At 48.3% G+C, this 23,909-nt stretch overlaps 1 protein-coding gene across 3 annotated transcripts; it reads left to right on the forward strand.

Moving 5' to 3' along the window:
- Window positions 1-1,541: 1,541 nt before the first annotated feature.
- Window positions 1,542-17,097, forward strand: LOC137590437 (voltage-gated potassium channel subunit beta-2-like). 3 transcript variants are annotated; one of them, XM_068308061.1, is made up of 16 exons: window positions 1,542-1,607; window positions 2,306-2,608; window positions 3,413-3,607; window positions 4,372-4,415; window positions 4,991-5,028; window positions 8,458-8,537; window positions 8,691-8,735; window positions 8,842-8,886; window positions 8,963-9,006; window positions 9,450-9,536; window positions 9,621-9,706; window positions 10,242-10,362; window positions 15,416-15,510; window positions 15,603-15,723; window positions 15,911-15,999; window positions 16,832-16,995. In XM_068308061.1, the coding sequence occupies exons 2-16, from the start codon at window positions 2,313-2,315 to the stop codon at window positions 16,922-16,924; spliced, it is 1,479 nt and encodes a 492-aa protein (XP_068164162.1). In that variant the 5' UTR covers window positions 1,542-1,607; window positions 2,306-2,312; the 3' UTR covers window positions 16,925-16,995. The 3 variants fall into 3 exon arrangements, with proteins under 3 accessions (XP_068164162.1, XP_068164164.1, XP_068164163.1); XM_068308063.1 differs by lacking the exon at window positions 3,413-3,607; XM_068308062.1 differs by lacking the exons at window positions 3,413-3,607; window positions 15,911-15,999 and having other exon boundaries at window positions 16,832-17,097.
- The last annotated feature ends 6,812 nt before the right edge of the window (window positions 17,098-23,909 follow it).

The following is a 23,909-nucleotide window of genomic DNA, read 5'->3' on the forward strand; positions in this document are numbered from 1 at the left end:
CATCCTGTTTAGATTTAACACACCGATGATGTCATAACAGAATTCTGTCTGGTTTTAACACAATGATGATATCACTATAGAATCCTGTCTGGTTTTTATGTGGTGGTAAAACAGTGTTCTTAATCTCACCACACCTCAACCTTTGACCCTTCACTGCCTTCTTGTGGATGCCAGAGACTCCTGGAATATTGTCTGGTGGTGAACTGCTGAAGGATGCTGCTGCATGTCTTCAGCTCACATCTCACGTTTCCTCTGATCCTAACACATCTGCCCTGAGTTAGTAAGGAATGAAGGGGGGGAGTTGGAGCTGGGGGGCCGTTAGAGCTGTAAGGGGTAAGAGCTGGGGGGTGTTAGAGCTGGAGGGGTAGTTAGAGCTTGGGGGCAGTTAGAGCTGTGGGGTTTAAAGCTGGAGGGTAGAGCTGGGAAGGGGGGTTGGAGCTGGGGGGTGGAGCTGGGAGGGTGGGTTAAAGCCGGGGGGGGGGTTGGAGCTGGGAGGGATTAGAGCTAGGAGGGGGGTAGAGCTGGGAGGGGTTAGAGCTGGGAGGTGGGATGGAGCTGGGAGCGGTTAGAGCTGGGAGGTGGGATGGAGCTGGGAGGGGTTAGAGCTGGGAGGGGGGATAGAGCTGGAGGGGGCAGCTTCGTGAGTGTATTCCTGATAGAAACTGGGCGCCGACCTTCCATCTGTTCCAGCTTCCAGTCATTCACACTGATTGACTCAGAACTCAGAACATGTTAGCATTAGCATGATGGTATGTTGGTTGGAGAGGTAGTCGGGGTCATTCCATCCTCAGCCTGTCGTTTACGGCGGATGGTGTCAGCCATTGCTGAACCCTTTCAGTGCAGGACATCAAACCCTCAACATGTTGGTCAGGAGGTTCAGCCCTAGTTTAGTTTATTTTCGTTCCGGACATGTTATTACAACAGACTTCACACCGCACTTTCATCAACAACAAGATCCGAAAAATAAAGGGCTGACGGGTATAAGTCACTTGACTTGTGAAATTCCCGTCCCTAAAATCAACACCTCTCTCATTACCATGTGTTGTCAACCAACTCAGACATCAAATTTTACATTTAATTTATTTGGATGAGTGAATGACTGTTATAGATCGTTCAAATTCATGAGACTTTTGTTTGCATTTAAATTGTAGAGTGTGTATCAGAGAATGACCGAACCAGTGCATGATTTTGTGTGTGTGTGTGTGTGTGTGTGTGTGTGTTTGTGTGTGTGTGTGTGTGTGTGTGTGTGTGTGTGTGTGTGTGTGTGTGTGTGTGTGTGTGTGTGTGTGTGTGTGTGTGTCTCAGATTAATTCAGGATTTGGGCAAAAGGCCACACTAAACATCTGTCCAGAGGTTGATATTTTTAGGAGGTTTAATCCATCCTAAATATACAGGCAGAGAAAGAGACAACAAGACAGACAGACAGACAGACATGACTTGACATGACATGACATCTGAGCTCTGATTGGTGGGCTTAAACCAACTGGATTACTATCAGAGCCTTAAAAACAGACAGATTTGTTAGTCTGTCTAAAAAACAGACAGGTGGATGCAGTGGGTGGACGACAGGTCTCTGATAGACAGACAGGTGGACTCCAGATAAACAGGTAATTTATAAAGAACAGCATGTTCATCACAGATGAAGCTACAGACTTAGTGGGGCATTAATAGAAAACTGAATCTGATGATGATGATGATGGTGATGATGATAATGATGATAATGGCGATGATGATGATATTGATGATAGTGATACTGATGATTAACATGATTATGATAATGATGATGATGATAACGGTGATGGTGATGATGGTGATGATGATGATGGTAATGATGATGATGGTGATGTTGATGGTGATGGGTGATGGTAATGATGATGGTGATGGTAATGGTGATGGTGATGTTGATGATGATGATGGTGGTCAGAACACAGACAGATGTCTCACTTTGGCCCTGAGTCCAAACACCATGGACAAGAACCAGACAGAACCAGACAGAACGCCACAGTGAAGTTTTCCCCCACACTTGGGAGTCCTTTCCCATAGTGGGGCTGCACATGGAACCAGAATGAATGCTGAAGTTCTACTGTGACCTCAGTCCAGGTGTCGGTTCTGAGTCCAGTCCATTTGTTCATAGGTTCTGCTGTTAATGCTACCTCCATAGGCTCATGTTGTTAATGCTACCTCCATAGGTTCATGTTGTTAGTGCTAGTTCCATAGCTTTATGTTGTTAATTCTAGCTCCTAGGTTCATGTTGATAATGCTAGTTGATGCTAGGTGCTAACATCAGCCCTATGCTTTCTGCTAGTGCAGCCATGTTTGCTGGCAGAGCGTCGGGAGTGGGCGTGGCAGGGGGGGCGTCGGCAGCGGGTGCTAAAGGGAAGTTCTCCATGGAGGAACTTTACGGGCTCAACAAGAAGGTGAAGGTGACCAAGGTGAGCTGTGGCCGCCCTGAGGGGGGAGACAGGAAGAGGGAACCTAGGAACAGACAGGATTTCCTCCTGGCGACGCACATCCTGGAGGCTGCCAGGGGTTTGATGGAGCGGCGGCGGCTGGAAGTCTACCTGAGGGAGTGTGATGTCATCGTGGAGCAGAACAAAATGCCCTACAGGTGAGTTACCATCACACCGGGGGAGTCACCTGAGGTTCAGGTTCTAAAGGTTTCTCCAAAGCAGATGTGAACTGTCCTCTCAAGTTGGTGGGAGGAGTTCCATCCTGGCAGTTCCGTCTGCCGCAGCATCCTGGATAAGCTCAGGTGGGAAGAGAACAGGAGAACCCATCAATCAGAACCCACCAATCAGAACCAATCTGTAGGGATCAAGCGTTTCCCAGTTCCTTTGTGGACTGAGATGCTTCAGTGCTGATCAGAGGTTTGGTGAACTGTGGTTCTACATAGTTCACCACCAGAGGACGCTCTCTCTCTCTCTCTCTCTCTCTCTCTCTCTCTCTCTCTCCTCTCTCTCTCTCTCTCTCTCTCTCTCTCTCTCTCTCTCTCTCTGTCAGTTCCGTTTAGAACACAGATACTTTCTGTCTCTTCAGGAGATCTTTTCTTTTTTCTTTCCTCTGGATGTCTTTTTATTTTCTTGAAGGCAGACGGCTGTTCATCATCACCACGTTCATTCTCTTCCTCAAAGCAGATCAGGGATGACTGAGGTTAAGAGTGTGTGTGTTTGTGTGTGTGTGTTTCCATATGTGTGCGTGTGTGTGTTTGTTTCCATATGTGTGTGTGTGTGCTGGTGTTTGTGTTTGTTTGTATGTGTGTCTGTGGTTGTATGTGTGTGTTTGCATGTGCGTGTGTGCATGTGTGTTTGCATGTGTGTGTGTTGATGCATACATTCACATTATGAAGTTAACGTCCCACTCATCAGTTATTTCCGTCACTATAGTAACCAGTGACCTTTGGGTGTGGCTTCAGGATGCAGGTATCCATAGTGTGTAATGTGGGCGGGGCTAGTGAGCACCCCCTGAAGGACAGGAGAACTGCACTGAGCACAGGTAATGTCCCCACCTGTCAGCCAAAGCTCAAGGTGGAGCAAGCAAACAGGAATCTCGTACTAGGCCATGCCAACATGAAAGAAGCCATCGGTCACCATGGCAACATGAAGTACAGGTGAGATCACTGAGGTGGTAACGTGTGTGTGTGTGTGTGTGTGTGTGTGTGTGTGTGTGTGTGTGTGTGTGTGTGTGTGTGTGTGAACGCTGTTGATGTGATCAGAGCCATTGATTAGATCTCATATATTGATAGATGAATACTTTATTAATCCAGGAGGAAATTTAACCTGTGGCTCTAGCCGTTAGTCTAGCCCTTTCAACACTACCCGCTTGGCGCGATATCTCCGTCGGAGATGACCTATCAAATACAGTATGAATGTCTGTCAGACATTGATTATTGATTATTGTGAATGGGACTGACGGGTACTAACAACGTGGACATGCATAATCGTGTTTTGCCGACTGACTGTTTCTGTGGTAATCAGTGTGGCATCGGTCTTAGCTGCGTGACCTTTGACCCTGGCAGTGGGTGTAGGTTTCATTAAATTCTCCTCTAATCTCATGATCACACCCTGCTAACATGAGATTGGTTGACGGATGGCTTGGCTCATCGGGCATGATTGGGTTGAAACCTAGGACGTCAGCGGGTTGTTGCTGGTTTTCAGCTGTGAACTGATTGGTCAGGCCTCGGTGATGGAGATAGGGTTGCTGCCCTCTGAACAACACATTGTGACCCACATCTGATCCAAGGAGGAGGTCCATCCAACCCCACGCCATGAATCAGTACGCCACCGACTGGCATACTGATTACTGAACACAAACAGCTGTGATTAACTGACTGATTAGCTGATTGATTAGCTGATTGATTCAAATGTTTTACAGGAACCTGGGAAAATCTGGACTCAGAGTGTCGTGTTTGGGACTGGGTGAGAAACATCCCAAATTAATACAACACAATACAATAATACAACTCCCTACAATAATAGAACACTACAATAATACAACACCCGAAAATAATACACCCTACAATATTACATCATTACAGTAATGCAACCCTACAATAATACAACAATACACCACTACAATGATACAACACCCTACAATAATACAACACTGCAATGATGCACCACTACAATAATATACCCTACAATAATACAATCCTACAGTTATAAACACTACAATAAGTACAACTCCCTACAATAATAGAACACTAATGCAACCCTACAATAATACAATACCACAATAATATAACACCATTCAATAATACAACATTTCAATAGTACAACACCCTACAATAATACACTACAAATTACAACAGTACCACAATGCAACCCTACAATACTAAAACCCTACAATAATACAACACTAAAATAATACAACATGACAATAATACACCTGCAATAATGCAACACTACAATAATACAACACTACAATAAGACAACCAACAATAATACAATAATTCAACAACACATGCAGTTGCTGATGCCTTGTATTCTTTCAGGAACGTGGGTGACTTTCGGTTCACAGATCTCTGATGAGGTACAGTTATTGTGTTGGATATATATCACGGTGTATTTGTAAACCTAAACCTAACCCTAATTCCAGCTCCCTAACCTGTACTCCTAACCCTTAACGCTTACCCTAACTCCCTAACCCACGACCCTGTCTTGGGTGCTATTGAGACTTCTTCTCTCCAGTTATGCTTCACAAGGTCAACCTCGTTAGAGGGCATGGGCTATTTATCGCCCATCTCTTCTGAAGACGTAACCTTTGGTTTCGCATCTGGGGAATCTCAGAGCTGATGGGCTTCAGGGTTTGAAAGTTTGAACCCACTAAGGCAATCAATGAAGGGGTCCTTCATTGATTACATAGTTGACTGTATGTAACTGTAAGTAGTCATGTGTTCACTGTGATAAACAGAGACAAAAACTAGCAATGCTGATAGGGCAACGTCAGTGGATGTAGGAGAGGAAATGGAGGCGTTTCCAGTGAGAGATGCTCATGCTGTCCCCGTAGAGTCACGCAGCCAGAGAGGCCATGTCAATCAACAGAAAAGTGTTGGAAGATGATGTGGCCAAAGGCAAAACACAAGAGGAATGGTGCAGATGTGACCATCTGAAAGGAGTGCTGGAGAATTCCCTCGGAAAAATAAGTGTAAACCAACTTTGCTTAACAACATCGTCTATGAGGAATCCAAAAAGGGGTTTGGAGAATGGTCAATCAAGCGAGCCACAGCCCAGAGGCAGAAAGGATAAAGAGAGAAATACATGGATGAGCTCACATTTAACATGCAACAACTACGAAAGAGGTGACGGAAAGCATCCCCAGAGGAAGAATAAGGCCTCAAGGTTTTATGGGGAGACCTCAAGCAGAGGCTTGCCAGGCTGAGGAACTCAATAAGTGCTGTAAGTTGGAGGAGAAGGAAAGGAAAGATTTCTTCAAAGATCCTTTCCTGTTTGCCCGTCAGTTTCTGGACAGAAAGCAAGGTGGCAAACTGGCCAACTGGAAAGAGGATCTAGAACAACACATCAAAGACCGGTGCACAGATGCAGCCAAAGATATACCATTCTACTCACCAGGCCATGCACCACGTCCAGACTCCCCCAAAGACCCCACCCAGGCCAATGAAAGATGTCCTAAGAAAAAGGCCGAATCAGCCTGAGTACCGGAACCGACTGGATGTCCTTAAAAGTCATATAAGAACTGTTCGCAAGTGACAAACATCTTGTGAAATCTCAAGAGTGTTGGGTGGAAGAAGCAATCCATTCCAGCAGAATGGCTAGAGGCAGTTGTAATTTTCATTCTTAAGGAGCAGAACTCCACCGACATCAGCCAGTGTAGGACTACTGCCCTGACGAATGTGGAAGGGAAAGTCTTCTTCTCAGTTTTGGAAAGAAGGATGGCCAGCTTCCTCAGCAGAAATGGCTGCATTGGCACAAGTTGTCAAAAGGCTGGGCTGCCAGGCTTTACGGTGTGCATTGAGCATGCATGATCTATGAGCAGGTACGGTGTGCCATCCGAGAGAGGAGCGACCTACATGTGGTATGGCTGGACCTTGCAAACGCCTATGGCTCAGTACCACACAAGTTGCTTGAATTTTCTTTGAAATTCTTCCATATGCCTGACAAGGTGCATTTCTGTAGATGATTATCAGAAACGCACCTGGTCAGGTACTGTATTGTCTTTGTGGTGGCATTCAAAGTATTTGTCATTAGAGCAAGGCAAGTGGCCGGAGGCCTGACATTATCATCAGGAGGAAGGCACCCACTGTAAGAGGGTCCATGGATGATATGATAAGTATCCTCCAAACCACCCGATGTACAGCATGACTCCTCTTGTCAAAGTCTAGGAGCCTATCAGAAGAGAGGTGAAGGTTGAGAGGATAGTGTTCATAGTTGGAGGAGAGAAGATACCGCTGGAGTGAGTATACATCAGCTCTCAGACAGGCAGATGGACGGTTTACAAGAAACTGAGGGAGGGGCTTGTAAGGATCGAACGCTGCCATCTTCCCGTGAAATTGAAGGTGTGGTGTTACCATTTCACACTGTGCCAGTGTGTGATGTTGCCACTAAAGTAGACAAAATTCCATCTTCCATTGTCAGCAAGTTGGACGGCATCTCCAAACGTAAGATCAGGAAGTGGTTTGGCCTCCCCCTCTGACATAGGTCTCTTCAGCAAGAACAGTCTGTAGCTTTCTATGAAGTCCATCAGCTTTGGGTATAGGCAGGAGAAAACTGGCCTTATCCTCAAGATGGGGGACTCCAGAGATGAAGCTGTGATGGGCACAGCGGAGACTGTCCATACTGGGAAGAAGGGAAACGCCCAGGGTGAAGTGGATCAAGCTGTCTCCAGGCTGCAACACAAGGAGATCTTGGGAAGAATTCAAGACAGTTGGGAAGGCTAGGCTGGAGGCAACTAGTCCAGTTCTGGTCCAAAGCTGCAAGGGAGCAGAGGAAGAACATGGTGGTGGGAAAGGTATCAAGTGGTAGAGAACATTTGCCTCATCAAGGCTGTGTCTCATGGCAAACAAGGAGCATGGATTTTCTGGTAGAACACGATCAGCAGTCATGACTTGGTCTGAAATCCAGCGAACTCCACAGTCTGGACTCAGCTTCCTTGTGAGGGCAACATATGACACCCTCCATCCCCTCAAAACATCACCCTACTGTTTGAAAGCGAGAGCAAGTGCTTCCTGTGCATCAAGGACATTGCAGGTCTTCAACACATCCTGTCATGGTGCAACATCAAGCTATCACAAGGAACTTTCTGATGGCAGCACAACCAACCAGGTGCTGAGAAAGTTGATAGAGAGGCCAGACGGGATGTGGTCCATAGCCCTAGAAAGAGGGAACAGCAGCAGCACAGGAGGTCAGAGGTCAAAGTACAGTGAACCGGTCAGATGCAGAAGCGAAGGCTGGTCCACAACAAATCACCCTGTGGAGGTCGGATGCAGGGGCTTTGTGTGGGAGGATCTGCAATCTGGCTCCTCTGTGCTACGGGATTTACCGGATCCAGCCTGAGAAAGGCCATCAAGGAGCTGGGAGGAGGCTGATATGGTCACGAAGCAGGGACATCATTCGGGGCACAATACCCCAATGAGGTCAGCCCCCTCCCCACCCATCCCCCACCTGGAGAGGTGTTTGGAATGAAACGTCAGTGGACAGTAGGACCGGTGGATGACCCTGAATCTGCACTCAAAGGGAACTGAAGGAGGTGCAACAGGCAGATATACCAAGCAGTTACACCTGTGCTATTCAGTTAGAGGTCATCCTTATGGTAGACATCATCTGTAAACATCACATTTAAACATTACAGGCAAAAAACTGAGGTAAACATTACAGGTAAACAACAGAGGTACACATTACAGGTAAACAACGGAACATCACAGGTAAACAACACAGGTAAACAACAGAGGTAAACAACAAAGGTAAACATGCCTCCCGTAAACAACAGTGTGTTTGTGTGTAGATGGCAGACAGCGTGATGACGGTGGCGTACGATAATGGAGTGAACCTCTTTGATACAGCAGAAGTTTACTCTTCAGGGAGGTAAGGGACTGTCTGTCTGCCTGCCTCCCTGTCTGCCTGTCCGTCGGCCTGTCTGTCTATCTGTCTACCTGTCTGTCGGCCTGCTTGTCTGTCTGTCTGCCTGTCTGTCTGCCTCTCCCGTTAAATTAGGACTTCATTCGTTTTGTGTTACAGGGCAGAGAGGACTCTGGGAAACATCCTGAAGAAGAAAGCATGGAGGTAAGCAAGCCTGTCTGTCTTCCTGTCTGTGTGAACATCTGTCTGCCTGTCTGTGTGAGCATCTCTCTGCCTGTCTGTGTGATGCGACCTGACTGTCTCTCCTCAGGAGGTCCAGCTATGTGGTGACCACTAAAATCTACTGGGGGGGCCAGTGAGTGAGAGCAAGGCCAACACCTGGATGCCCATCTCCGTAACGACTGTCACTAACACCTGTGCCTCGTTTCCAGGGCGGAGACGGAGCGGGGATTGTCACGGAAACACATTATTGAAGGTAAACACTTTCAACTGACCCTAACTAGTGAGTACACACTGGAGTGTGTGTGCTTGTGTGTGTGCGTGTGTGTGTGTGTGTGTGTGTGTGTGTGTGTGTGTGTGTGTGTGCATGTGTCTAATCCAGTCCCCAACCTCTGACAGGAAGTCACACACACACACACACACACACACACACACACACACACACACACACACACACACACACACACACTCAGATTGTTCGACATCAATCATGGATCCTGCTGGCAGCCATCAGCTGCTTTATAATGCTAAATGCTAAACGCTAAGTGTGAGGCAGAGGGGATCCAATCAGCTGATCATCACACAGCTGAAAGCAGCCAGCCCGTTCAACATCTGGACCTGTGACCTCATGACCTCATGACACCATCATTTTCCAGGACTGCGTGGGGGGGTTTCTGAAGGCATGTTGTTGTGTTCCAGGACTGCGGGGGTCCCTCCACCGGTTGCAGCTGGACTACGTAGATGTCGTGTTCGCCAACAGGAGCGACATCAACACACCAATGGAGGGTGAGCACAAACACACACACACAGACATGCACACACACACACAGAGGTCAGAGCTGGTCACATGACGTGTTTCTGTGGTTTCAGAGATTGTTCGAGCAATGACGTTTGTGATCGATCAGGGTCTGGCCATGTACTGGGGAACGTCCCGCTGGAACGCTGTGGAGATCATGGTAGAACCTCTGTAGAACCCCAGTAGAACCCCAGCAGAACTTCAGTAGAATCTCAGTAGAACCCCAGTAGAACACCAGTAGAACCTCAGAAGAACCCCAGTAGAACCCCAGTAGAACCTCTGTAGATCCCCAGTAGAACTTCAGTAGAACATCAGTAGAATGCCAGGAGAATCCCAGTAAAACCCCAGGAGTACCCTCAATAGAACCCCAGTAGAACCCCAAGAGAACCCCATGAGACCCTCAGTAGAACTCCAGTAGAACCTCAGGAGATCATCAGTAGAACCCTGGCAGAACCCCATTAGAAACTCAGTAGAACCCCCAGTAGAACACCAGTAGAACCCCAGAAGAACCCCAGTAGAACCTCAGTAAAATCCCAGTACAACCTCAGTAGAACCCCAGTACAACCTCAGTAGAACCTCAGGGAAGTCCCCTGTCTGTCTGACCTGTCTGTCTGTCTCACTTGTGTGTCTCCCCTGTCTGTGTGTCTAACCTGTCTATCTGACCTGTGTGTGTGTCTCCCCTGTCTGTCTATCAGGAGGCATACTCCATTGCACGTCAGTTCAACCTGGTTCCTCCGGTGTGTGAACAGGCTGAGTATCACTACTTCCAGAGGGAGAAGGTGGAGCTTCTGCTCCCTGAGCTCTACCACAAGATCGGTATGGGACGCCTGATACACACACAACGCTGCTAGATGCTGCTAGATGCTGCTAGCCGCTAAGTGCTGCTAGCTGCTAACTACTACTAGCTGCTCTGCAGTCTTCTGGTTTGGGTTGCTCCCTGTTCATTGCATTTACATACGGAGCTGAATGGACCTGGTCCCTGCTGACAAATGAAACCAGAACCCAGTGAACACTGGTTGGTTCTGTTTCCTCCTGTGACACTAGACCCACACCCACTAGACCAGGGGTGTCAAACTATTTTCACAGAGGGCCTCATCAGCCTAACGGCTGTCCTCAAAGGGCCAGATGTATCTTATAAATGTAACTAAATGTAACTCATCCATCCATCCATCTTGAACCGCTTATCCGGGGCCGGGTCGGCAACAGTTTCAGGTGGGATGCCCATACTTCCCTCTCCCCAGACACCTCCTCCAGCTCCTCCAGTAGGATCCTGAGGTGTTCCCAGGCCAGCCAAGAGACATAGTCCCTCCAGCATGTCCTAGGTCTTTCCCGTGGTCTCCTCCCAGTAGGAAATGCCCGGAACACCTTCCCAGGGAGGCAACCAGGAGGCATCCGAAACAGATTCCCTAGCCAACCCAGCTGGCTGCGCTCGAGAAGGAGGAGAAGGGGCTCCACCCTGAGCTCCTCCGTGGGGACTGAGCTCCTCACCCTATCTCTAAGGGTGCGCCCAGCCACTCTATGGAGGAAACTCATTTCAGCCGCTTGCATCCAGGATCCTGTCCTTTCGGTCATGACCAAAGCTCATGACCATAGGTGAGAGTAGGAATGTAGATTGACCGATAAATCGAAAGCTTTGTTTTGCAACTCAGCTTCTTCTTCACCTTGACAGACCTATCCAGCAACCGCATTACTACGGAAGCTCCACCGATCAGTCTGTCAGTCTCAAGTTCCAGCCTTCTCTCACTCGTGAACAAGACCCCAAGATACTTAATCTTCTCCACTTGGGGCAAAGACTCTCCACCGACCTGAAGAGGGCACACACCCCTTTTCTGGTCGAGAACCATGGCCTCGGATTTAGAGGTGCTGATCCTCATATCACTCGCGTCACACTCAGCTGCAAACTGTCCCAGAGCACCCTGAAGGTCTAGGTTTGATGAGGACAACAGTACAACATTGTATGCAATATTGTACTCTACCACCCGCCGGTTACCCCAGGTGGTGAGTCCACCGGAGGTTGGACCCACATCGTCCTTTTGGGCTGAGCCTGGCCTGGCCACCAAGTGCTCACACCAAGCAAACTCCAACCCGGGGCCTGACTCCTGGGTGGGGTCCCGGTTGTGCCATACCAGGCGACGTCACAGTCCTTGTTGTTTTACTTGCCATAGGGGTTTTGCTACTGCTCCTAGTCTGGCCCGTCACCCACAACCTGTTTGCCAAGTGTAACGCTTAGCAGGAGCATAAAGCCCCTGACAACATAGCTCCTGGGATCCGGGCACTCAAACTCCCCCACCATGATAAGGTGGCAGCTCTCAGGGGAGTACGGTGAAATAAATAAATAAATAAAATGTAACTACTCCTTAATGATAAATAACTCTGAATTTATTACTTATTCAAGATACAAACATTACAGTTACACAGAAAAATGTTGGGGTTTTTTTCTGTTATAACATAAATCCTTTTAATTTGAAGGGTTATGAAAAAAACCCACAGAATGCCATCAATCAACTATCCAAGTGAATAAAGAAAAATAACATCAAACTCAACTTGAGACCCAAACAGGACCACATCATCTGCAAAAAGCAGCGATGCAATCCTCAGGCCACCAAACTGTAAAGCCTCCTCACCACGACTAAGCCTCGATATCCTGTCCATGAAAATCACAAACAGAATTGGTGATAAAGCGCAGCCCTGGCGAAGGCCAACAGCTACTCGGAACAAGTTCGAATTACTGCCGAAAACCCGATTGAGCTCTCACTTTGGGCGTACAGGGATTGGATGGCCCTGAGGAGAGGCCCCCTCACCCCATACTCCCGCAGTACTTCCCACAGTATATCCCTGGGGACTCGATCATACGCCTTCTCCAAGTCCACAAAACACATGTAGACTGGATGGGCACACTCCCAAGCCCCCTCTAGGATCCCTGTGAGAGTAAAAAGCTGGTCCGTTGTTCCACGACCAGGACGGAACCCACATTGTTCCTCCTCAATCTGAGGCTCGACAATCGGCCGGACCCTCCTTTCCAGCACCTTAGAGTAAACTTTCCCAGGGAGGCTGAGGAGTGTGATGCCCCTGTAGTTGGCACACACCCTCTGGTCCCCCTTTTTAAAAAGAGGAACCACCATCCTAGTCTGCCACTCTTTTGGCACTGTCCCAGACTTCCACGCAATGTTAAAGAAGCGTGTCATCCATGGCAGCCCCTCAACACCCAGAGCCTTCAGCATTTCTGGGTGAATCTCATCAACCCCCGGGGCTTTGCCACCATGAAGATGTTTAACTATCTTGGTGACTTTGCCCCTAGAGATTGACTCGGATCCCCCATCATCCTCCAGATCTGCCTCTGCAACAGAGGATGGGTCAGTTGGGGTAGTTGGATTCAGGAGTTCCTCAAAGTGTTCCTTCCACTGACCGACAACCTCCTCAGTCGAGGTCAACAGTGTCCCATCCTTGCCGTATACAGCTTGGATGGTCCCCTGTTTCCCCCTCCTGAGGTGTCGGACAGTCCTCCAGAACAGCTTTGGTACCATCCGATAGTCCTTCTCCATGGCCTCTCCGAACTCCTCCCACACCCTCTGTTTTGCCTCCATCACAGCCGAGGCTGCAGTCCTTTTGGCCCGTCGGTACCCTGCAACTGCTTCAGGAGTCCCCAGGGACAACATGCCCCTGAAGGCCTCCTTCTTCAGTCGGACGGATTCCCTGACCACCGGGGTCCACCACGGTGTTCGAGGGTTACCGCCCCTTGAGGCACCCAAGACCTTGAGACCACAGCTCTCAGCTGCAGCTGCAGCAATGGAAGTTTTGAACATCGACCATTCAGGTTCAATGCCCCCAGCCTCCACAGGGATCCACGAGAAGCTCCTTCGGAGGTGTGAATTGAAGGCCTCACGGACAGAGTCCTCCTCCAGACGTTCCCAGTTCATCCGCACTACTCGTTTGGGCTTACCAGGTCTATCCAAAGGTTTCCTCTGCCAACGGACCCAACTCACCACCAGGTGGTGATCAGTTGACAGCTCTGCCCGTCTCTTCACCCGAGTGTCCAAAACACACTGTTGAAGATCAGATGATAAGATACATCAAGATACATCATTGACCTCCGACCCAGGGTGCTCTGGTACCAGGTACACTTATGAGCATCCTTGTGTTCGAACATGGTGTTAGTTATGAACAATCCGTGACTAGCACAGAAGTCCAACAACATAACACCGCTCGGGTTTAGATCAGGGAGGCCATTCCTCCCAATCACGCCCCTCCAAGTGTCTCCATCATTGCCGACGTGTGCATTGAAGTCCCCCAGGAGAACAATGGCGTCTCCTGCAGGGATCCCTTCAAGGACCCCATTTAGGGACCCCAAGAAAGCCAAATACTCTGAACTGATATTTGGTGCATATGCACAAATAACAGTCAGAGTTTCCCCCCCCCCACAGCCTTAAGGCATAGGGAAGCGACCCTCTCATCCACCGGGGTAAACTCCAATACAGCGGCGCTCAGCCGGGGGCTTGTGAGTATCCCCACACCCGCCCTGCGCCTCACGCCTGACGTAACTCCGGAGTAAAACAAGGTCCAACCCCTATCCAGGAGTTTGGATCCAGAACCCAGGCTATGAGTGGAGGTAAGCCCCACCAGATCCAACTGGTAACGCTCCACCTCCAACACAAGCTCCGACTCCTTCCCCGCCAGTGAGGTGACATTCCACGTCCCCAAAACCAACTTCTGCTGCCCGGGTCTGGTCCGTCGTGACCCCCTGTCATCACTGCCACCCATATGGCAGCGCACCCGACCCCATCGGTCTGCCCTGCAGCGCTCACTGGTCCGGTTTGCAGCCGAGTGTGAAGCGGCGGGGATGAGGATTAGCACCTCCAAATCTGAGGCCATGGTCCTCAGCAGGAAACCAGTGGACTGACTTCTCCAAGTGGGGAATGAGGTCCTTCCACAAGTGAAGGAGTTTAAGTATCTTGGGGTCCTGTTCACGAGTGAGGGAACAATGGAGCATGACATTGGATGGAGAATTGGGGCAGCAGGAGCTGTATTGCAATCGCTTTACCGCACTGTTGTCACAAAGAGGGAGCTAAGCCGAGAGGCAAAGCTTTCCATCTACCATTCAATCTTCGTTCCTACCCTCACCTATGGTCATGACTGAAAGAATGAGATTGCGGATACAAACGACTGAAATGGGCTTTCTCAGGCGGGTAGCTGGTGTCTCCCTTAGAGATAAGGTGAGAAACACTGCTGTTCGCGAGGGGCTCAGAGTAGATTCGCTGCTCCTTTGCGTGGAAAGGAGTCAGTTGAGGTGGTTTGGGCATCTGGTGCGGATGCCTCCGGGACGCCTCCCTAGGGAGGTGTTTCTGGCACGTCCAGCTGGGAGGAGACCTTGGGGCAGACCCAGGACCAGGTGGAGAGATTATATCTCAACATTGGCCTGGGAACGCCTTGGGATCCCCCAGTCAGAGCTGGTGGATGTGGCCGGGGAAAGGGAAGTGTGGGGCTCCCTGTTGAAGCTGCTGCCCCCGCGACCCGACTACGGATAAGTGGTGGAAGATGGATGGATGGATGGACAACTTGAGACATTAAAATGGGCTTAATTACTGCATTGTGGAAAATGTAGTTTTGGTCAAAGCACACTTTTGACCTATTTATTTTTAGACACTCTGATCTTTTATGCTCTCGCGGGCCACATAAAATGATGTGGGGGCCATATTTGGCCCCCGGGCCTTATGTTTGACACATGTGCACTACACCAACCAAACCCAGGCCTAACTGGTCCTAGACCCTCTAGACCAACCAAATCCAGGCTAAACCGTACCCAAACCCACCAACTAAACATAGGCTGAATTGGACCCAGCCCTCCTAGTTCACCGTGAGGTGTCCCCCCCAGGTGTTGGAACCATGACCTGGTCTCCGTTAGCTTGCGGCCTGCTGACAGGGAAATACAATGAGGGCGTTCCAGACGGCTCCAGGGCCACCATCAAGGTCTGTAGACACGTCAACACACAACAAACACCAAAAACCAATGTACAGTCAGACCATGTGTTACCATAGTGATACATCCTCGATGTCTGCAGGGCTACGATTGGTTGAAAGATCGACTCAATAGTGATGAAGGGAAGAAGCAGCTCAATCAAATCAAAGAGCTCCATCTGCTGGCCGACAGGATGAAGTGCACTGCTGCTCAGCTGGCCATAGGTACCTGTCTGTCTGACTGACTGCCTGTCTGTCTGACCACCTGTCTGTCTTACCATGTGCCTATCTGTCTATCTGACCACCTGTCTGCCTGTCTAATCCCCTGTCTGTCTGCCCAACTGTCTGTCTGAGCACTGGTCTGTCTGTCTGTCTGAGCACCTGTCTGTCTGACCAACTGTCTCTCTCTCAGCGTGGTGTCTTCGTGGTGAAGCCGTTGGTTCGGTTCTTCTGGGCGTTTCTAACACAGAGCAGCTGCTGGAGAACCTGGGTTCTATCAGGGTACCTACACGACCCACCCTCACATGACGGACTACGTGTGCTAGCATGATGTTAGCGTGTGCTAATGTCACACTGTCTAGCGTGTGCTAAGCTAAGTACAGGGGGGAAGTAGCTCAGTCCTGGGCAGCAGTAACTCAGTCCATTAGGTCTTGGACTGGGGACCAAAAGTTGCCGGTTCGAGACCCGAATGGGCCAGAACATTTGGAGGTTGAGCTGGCAGTGGGAGGCGTCATCTCACTTCCTGAGCACTGTCAAGGTGCCCTTGAGCAAGGCACCCCCCCATAAAACATGCTTATTCGCGGCGCACCAAAGAAGGAGCTGCCCGTCGCTCTGCCTCACATTGTATATATTGCATGCCTACAAGCCCCTTGTGTGTGGTTGTTTCAGGGGCTTGTACACAGATATATGCATGTCTCAATATACTAACAAAAAATAACACCGTGAGTGAAAAAAACCCCCAATTACCTACAGGAGCAAGAAAGTGCATTTCTTTCTTCTTCTTAATTTGTAATGTGATACTAGCCTATGCTAACGAGACGCTAGCATGTACTAACGTGAACGCTAGTATGTGCTAATGTCACACTAGCATGTGCTAATGTCACACTAGCGTGTGCTAACGTGAGGCTAGCGTGTGCTAACGTGATACTAGTGTGTGCTAATGTGTATGCTGTAACTAGTCACGCTGTAAATGTAGTAACCTCTGTGTTACTTCACTACCCCATGAGTATTAGTAACAGTGGTTGCCATGGTAACGAGCTGCCCATCATCTTGTCATGTGTTCATCCCAGCAGGCTGTGATAGGTCGAATGGCATCTGTCTTTATCTGCTTCAGGTTCTGAGTCAGCTGACTCCGCCCCTAATCACAGAGATGGACACATTGCTTGGCAACAAGCCACGAGGCAGCAAAAAGGAGCCGAGGAGCTGAAGACAGCATCAGCATCACATGACTTTCAGGAATCTCCGCCCATTTTTCATGGGATTGAAACTAAAAGTTTAAAGGTCCACATTCATAACTTATAGTTATACTAGTTATAATATCATTATACCTAGGGCTAGTTAGAATATAGTTATACTAGTCGTAGGAAGTTATACTTGTTATAATAAAAGTCAGACTTATACTAGTTATAGTTGACATAATACTGTATAGTTATACTAGTTATAGCAGGGATTTCTTTGTTGTTACTATTTAATCCTTTCTGTTTTGGTTGACGTAGAGACTGAATAATGATAATTATAATAATAATACATTTATTCAAATCACTTTTCCATCATCTTCCTGCTCATTTTCTTTCCTTCTGTCCTCCTTTAGCCCCTTGTGTCCTCCTTTAGTAACCTTGGAAATAGATCAATCACTTTTGTAACTGATCAGGCTATAATTATTGATGATTAAGATAATATAAGATAAGATAATAATCTTTTATTGTCCCACAGTCGGGAAATTTGTGCAATTGTGGCAGGGGGGGGGGGTTGTCATACAAAAATACATAAATAATATATATACATTAGTGAAATCAGAAACCTTTTGTGCCCAGCAGAGGTAACTAGAACAGACCAGACTGGTGTGTCGTTATTAAAACAGATACAGTCGTTTATTATAACAGTTTCTATTCCTGTTGTGGTGAACCTTCATTTTCTGTTGTAGGTGTTAGGGTTAGGGTTAGGCATGGGGTTAGGGTTAGGAATTGGTTTAGGGTTAGAAATTAGGGTTAGAGGTTAGGGTTAGGAATGGGTCCCTTCTGGTCTGTTCGGCTGTCCCACAGCACATTTGCACAGGAGAATCTTGGTTCACGCTCCATTGTTACCAAACAAACCAGCAATTTGACAAACATGTTCCAATGCAAGACATAAAATGTACAATCAAAATTACCTGTACAGCCCAGCAGCTCAGGTCTCAGTGAGGTGAAATCATTTGTAAAATGAAGCCTGTGTCCTCCAGGAAGAGAGAACCACCCTGATAAAATTAAATAAATAGGCATGAATAGTCAAACGGCAGTGAGTAACATGCTCTATGATCAACAGTACCTGCAGAGGAGGGAGCCTAGCATGCACAACCAGTCAGCAAACATTTAGCTCTTCCTGATTAGCATGTGGCCCTAGAACAGTGCCCCCCAGCAAGAAGGAAACACTCCCCCTTTGAGACTATAAAGACTATCATCTGTCTATTAAGTTGTTATAAGTAGACCTCTGCATAACATTGTGCCCTTATTAACAAAGAAAAAAAATACACAATAGTTCCACTTACAACAAAGAACTTCATTATCAATCATTATCATTGTTATCATTGTTTTTTAGTCTGTAACAGAAAAGTCTGTAACAGAAAAGATTTTAAGTGCATAATTTTGCCTGAAATTAAAAAATTAAAACTTCAAACATTGTGACTGACTTATTGCACCATTTGACACTGAAAAATAAATAACATAAATATTGATAAATTCAAATTCAGTTCATCAACATTAACTCAAAACACTTCAATCTACCAAACAAAAATGAAAAAACAGTTTTTTCTGATATGTGCTTCTTTTTTATTTAATCAAAATGAGGAAGTTAGGATTAATGGCCATAATGAGCATGAGTTGCAGTGCACAGGATCAGAATGAGATCTTTATTTGTCATGCTGACGCACGTTTTGACATGGGACATTACGAATACCCCTCTGAAGGTCCCAGTTAGCTCGTTCGAGAAATAAGATAAGATAAACAAAGAAAAAAGTTAAATATGTAAAATATATAAAGTGTCTGAACAGCAATCTTATTTACAAAGTAGCAGCTTAAAGTGCGCGGGTGCTCAGTCAATTGCACTTAAAAAAGCACCATATTGCACCAAATCCCTGTGCGTTTGCGGTGACATACGGGGTGTCGTGAGGGTGACTACAGAGCACCACTGGAGTTCAACTGTCTAACAGCCTCTGGAAAGAAGCTGTTCCTCAGCCTGGTGGTCCTGCTGCGGATGCTCCGTAGTCTCCTGCCTGAGGGGAGGGGTTGGAACAGACTGTGTGCTGGGTGGGTGGGGTCTGCCATGATGTGGGTGGCCCGACTTCTACACTTATTCGTGTAGATTTCAGTGGCGATAGGTAGGCCACCCCCTACAGTCCTCTGTGCAGCCTTCACCACCCTCTGCAGAGCCATCCCTGTCTGCTGCAGAGCAGCTGCCGTGCCACACGGTGATGTTGGTGGAGAGGATGCTCTCCGCCGCACCCCTGTAGAAGCACTTTAGGACGGGACCCCCCAGTCCAGCACACCTCCGCTTCCTGAGGAAGTAGAGCCGCTGGTGGGCCTTCCTGAGCAGGTAGGAGGTGTTACAGCCCCAGGTGAGGTCCACAGTGAGATGAACCCCCAAGTACCTTTAGCTGGAAACCCCCTCCACAGCTGCTCCTCCGATGTGCAGGGGGGGAGGGGAGTGTCTCTTCCTCCTGAAGTCCATCTCCTTGGTCTTCCCCACGTTGATGCAGAGGTGGTTGCGTCTGCACCAGTGCACCAGGTGCTCCACCTCCTCTCTGTATTTGGACTCATCGTTGTTGTGGATGTGTCCCACCACTACTGTGTCGTCTGCAAACTTTAGGATATGACAGCTCGGGTGTTTTGCTGAGCAGTCATATGTCAGTAGGGTGAACAGAAGGGGGCTGAGCACGCAACCCTGTGGGGAGCCGGTACTGAGGGTGATGGGGGAGGACACCGTGTTGTTGATCCTGACAGTCTGTGATCTGTCTGCCAGCAAGTCCAGGACCCAGTTCCCTGTGGTGGCAGACAGTCCCATCTCTAACAGTTTCTGCACCAGGGTCTGGGGGATGATGGTGTTGAACGCGGAGGTGAAATCCAGGAAGAGCAGGCGGATGTAAGAGTTCTTGCTCTCCAGGTGGGTGAGGGATGTGTGGACCACAGAGGAGATGGCGTCGTCGGTGGAGCGGTTCCTCCTGTAGGCATATTGGTGGGGGTCCACCGTAATGTCTATGGAGTCCTTGATATGTGCCATGACCAGCTTCTCGAAGCACTTCATGACTATCGGGGTGAGGGCCACTGGCCGATAGTCATTCAGCTCCTTCACTGAGTGGCGTTTGGGGACCGGGACGATGGTGGTGGACTTCAGGCAGCTGGGACCGTTGCTAGCTGCAGTGAGGTGTTGAAGATGTCTGTTAACACCTCTGCTAGCTGGTGGGAACAGTCCTTCAGCACTCTCCCTGGGACGCCGTCGGGGCCTGCAGCCTTGCAAGGGTTAATCCTTTGCAGGGTCCTCCTCACATCCCCTGTGGTCACACTGAGGGGTGTGTTGTCGGGGGGGGGGGTTAGTTTGGTGCTTGGGGGGGTGTTGGGGTCCTCAAAGCGGGCATAAAACTTATTGAGGGTGTCTGCTAGGGAGGGATCTGTCGGGCCCTGTGCATTCCTGGTGTTACAGTTAGTGATGCACTTGATGCCCTTCCACATGCTCCGTGAGTCCCCTGAGGTCAGGTGACCCTGGATCTTTTGAGCATAGGTGGATTTGGCCTCCTTTATGCCCTTATCCAGAGCCCTCCTTGCTGCCCTTAGTGCCCCTGCCTCCCCCCGCCCTGAAAGCAGCATCCCTGGCCTTTAACGTAGCTCTCACCTCTGCATTCAGCCAGGGCTTCTGGTTTGGGTAGACGGTGATTTTTCTGGTGTTGGTCACATCGTCCCCACATTTAGAGAAGAACCCCAAGACGGAGGAAGTGTATTCCTCCAGGTTCACCTCTCCCCCCTGTCTGGCTGCCTCCCTGATCTTCTGCCAGTCTGTGTGCTGGAAGCAGTCCTGGAGCACTGGGGCTGCATCCTGGGGCCACACAGTAACAGTCCTCCTTGTGGGTCTGAGCTGTTTCACCCAGAGGCATTTTACAAAGCGAGGTTTGAAGCATGATACCGAACTCTCAGCTTCTCCTCAATGTTTAGCTGTGATTAACCCTAAGCCAGACCCTAACCCCTAACCTTTCAGTGCAGTGGATCTTTTTGAAAAAAAAATTTTTTTCCCCCACATAGAAAAAAATTTGCGTCCACACGACAGCGTTTTCAAAAAAATGTCAGTCCACACGCAACCGCATCAGTGCCTTGATTAACACTTTTATAAACAGAACAACTCCATAACGACTCCGTGAATGGCAGGAGAGAGGACCAGAACGTGTGGAAATTTGCACCATTCGTCCTGGAGGACAACCTTCAGGACAGAGTTCTCCGATCAGCTGGCAGCACGTCCTGGTCTTACCCAGAACTGGCGTCGGCGTCTTAGGTGAGGAACATGAATGAATGAATAAATACATAAACTTAATGACTCACAAAGAAAGAAAAGACGAACAAATATTCACCTGTCAAGCATCTTTATCAACGCCTCTTCGACGTGGAGCTGTTATACATCAGAAAAGAACGGGTTTTAACTCCATCCATTCTCTTTGCATATGTAGAGACGGGTCACACACACTGATGTCACAGCAGTTTTTGTCACAGGGACGCACCCCCAGGATAGAAAAAGTTTTGGTTTCAGCGTCCACATGACAACGTGTAACCAGGGTTTTCAAAAGACTTCACTTTGGCCGGCGTTTTCAAAAAGGTCCGTTTTCGTCCCGGATATCTGCTTTGTTCTGTGGACGGAAGGCGTAACCATAAGAAAAAATTTGCGTCTTCAAAAAGATCCAGCTATGTGTGGATGGGCCCTCTGATCAGTCTCATGTCGGTGAACTGCAGAGCTGAAACTGGAGCTGGTGCACTGAAAGGATCTCTCACCCAGTCATACTGGGTGCTGTTGTCAGGGAAGTACTTTTTTAAAAATCCCATCAGTGATGAGATATGTTGTTCAATGTGTGGAATCACTGAGGTGGCATCTTAGTCAGTAGTGTCAATCAATTCATGCAGATTTTGGTATGAATCAGTGTTTCCTTCATTAAGTCTCCTACACAGCAATCTCTAAGACTGTACACAAACTTTCGGGTGAAAGAGCTGATCTTGTCTGTAACCTGAAGGGGGTGTTCATCTTTCCTTTGAAGCTGTAGAGTTAGTTCATTAGTTAAATATGTCACTCAGGTAGGCCAGTTTCACCAGGAAGTTCTCATCACTAAATGTTTCTGCTACTTCATACTTGTGTTCCTGCTCCAAAAACGTCTGATGTCTGCTCTCTGACATCAGACGTTTCCTCGTGAACTTTGTTTCACTGTAAAACAGCACAGCTTGATTTTCAGGTCCCATCTCACAGTTAGCAGAGAAGACTGATGTTTTTAGTGGTCTGGTCTTTATCAAACTGGCTACAGCTATGATGTCAGTCATAACCTGCCTTTGCCTTGATGCCAGCACTTCTCTGTCTAGAACAGCATGTCCACCCAGCATCAGGTGAGGCCTTCTTGATGAGTACCTGAAGTCCTTTTCTTGCGCCATCACTGCAAACACCAATGCAGTTCTCCCACTTCAGTCTGATCTCAGCCAGGAAGCAGTCCTGCAGTCTGAACACCTCTTCACTCAGACAGATTTATAGAAATACAGATACTCAACAAGGAGTTTGTCCAGTCAAAACATTCATAACTCATAAATATACAGTCTGTGTTGCTGTCTGCTTCTTCATCGAACTACATTATTTATCTACCAGCTGTTCCTGAAGGTCGTTGGTGATGTCAATGATACGTCTGGCGACTATTACTGGGCAGAGGGAGAGTTTTTAGATTTACAGCACTGGCGTCACCTGTAACCCTAACCCAGACCCTAACCCGGACCTCATCTGTAGCCCTAACCTTTACCCCAGACAAGTGACCCTGGCTGTTCAGTGGAGCCGGTGTAGCTGGCCTTCACCTGCTGGTGTAGGTCCTCACAGGAAGTGAACACCTATCAAATCTGCATTTGTAGCTCCACTTATTTGTAACTCCAAATCCTAGCAGCAGTTCTGATGATTCAGGAAGAATTAAACCGGGTTCGTTTTTCTGTACAAACAAATTCACGACCCGAGGATTCACCAGTCTGAGAACTGGGAACATCAATGACCGGCCGTGATCCTGCTGCTAGGTGCTGCTGTGCGTCGGAGTGTGTGTGGTATTTATCCAGGTGGCCTGCTTCACTGTTTCTGATAATCTGGTGTAAAACAAAGCGGATGGACCCAGTCATGGTCAACTGTGTCACTGTTACGGAATAATGATTTTGACAGTCACGTAATTCTCTGGGCTTTTGTAGTTGATGACGAGACCGCAGGATGTACTGAAGGACAAATATTGTGTACTGTATTGATTAGTTAATCACCTCATCAATAAAATTAATAAAACACCTCATCAATAGTTTAATTTAGTTTAGTTTATTTTTGGACATGTTATTACAACAGACATCACACCTTAATCAACATCACAACATCTGAAAAAAAATGGCTGACGGTGGAAGCCATTTGGCCAAAGAAATATTAACAGTTCACGGAGGTAAAGCTAACGTTGAGTTGGCTTCAACCGTTCAACAAACATCTCTGTCATTACAACATGTTGCCAGCTAGTTCATACATTACAATCATTCATTCATTGTCATATGACCACCGCTATATCCGCCGCAGCGGGTCACGGGGAGCTGGAGCCTATCCCAGTGGCATAGGGCGGGAGGCAGGGGACACTCCGGGCACGACGCCAGGCACCGCGGAGCCACACACAAAGACATACAACCACTCACACACACACTCACTCCTACGGGCAATTTGGGACCAGCCAATCAACCTGAAGCGCATGCTTCTGGAGGTGGGAGGAAGCCAGAGAACCCGGAGAGAACCCACGCAGGCATGGGGAGAGCATGCGAACTCCGCACAGAGCGGGACTCGAACCCGGGTCCGCCGCGTTGTGAGGCGGCAGTGCTACCCACTGCGCCACCGTGCCGCCCTCATACATTACATTTAAAATTTATTTGGCACATAGTTGTTTTAAACCATCCATTCAGTATCAAAGCAGAAGATGACCTCTC

This window comes from Antennarius striatus, chromosome 23, assembly GCF_040054535.1.
Source record: "Antennarius striatus isolate MH-2024 chromosome 23, ASM4005453v1, whole genome shotgun sequence".
Classification (NCBI taxonomy): Eukaryota; Metazoa; Chordata; class Actinopteri; order Lophiiformes; family Antennariidae; genus Antennarius; species Antennarius striatus.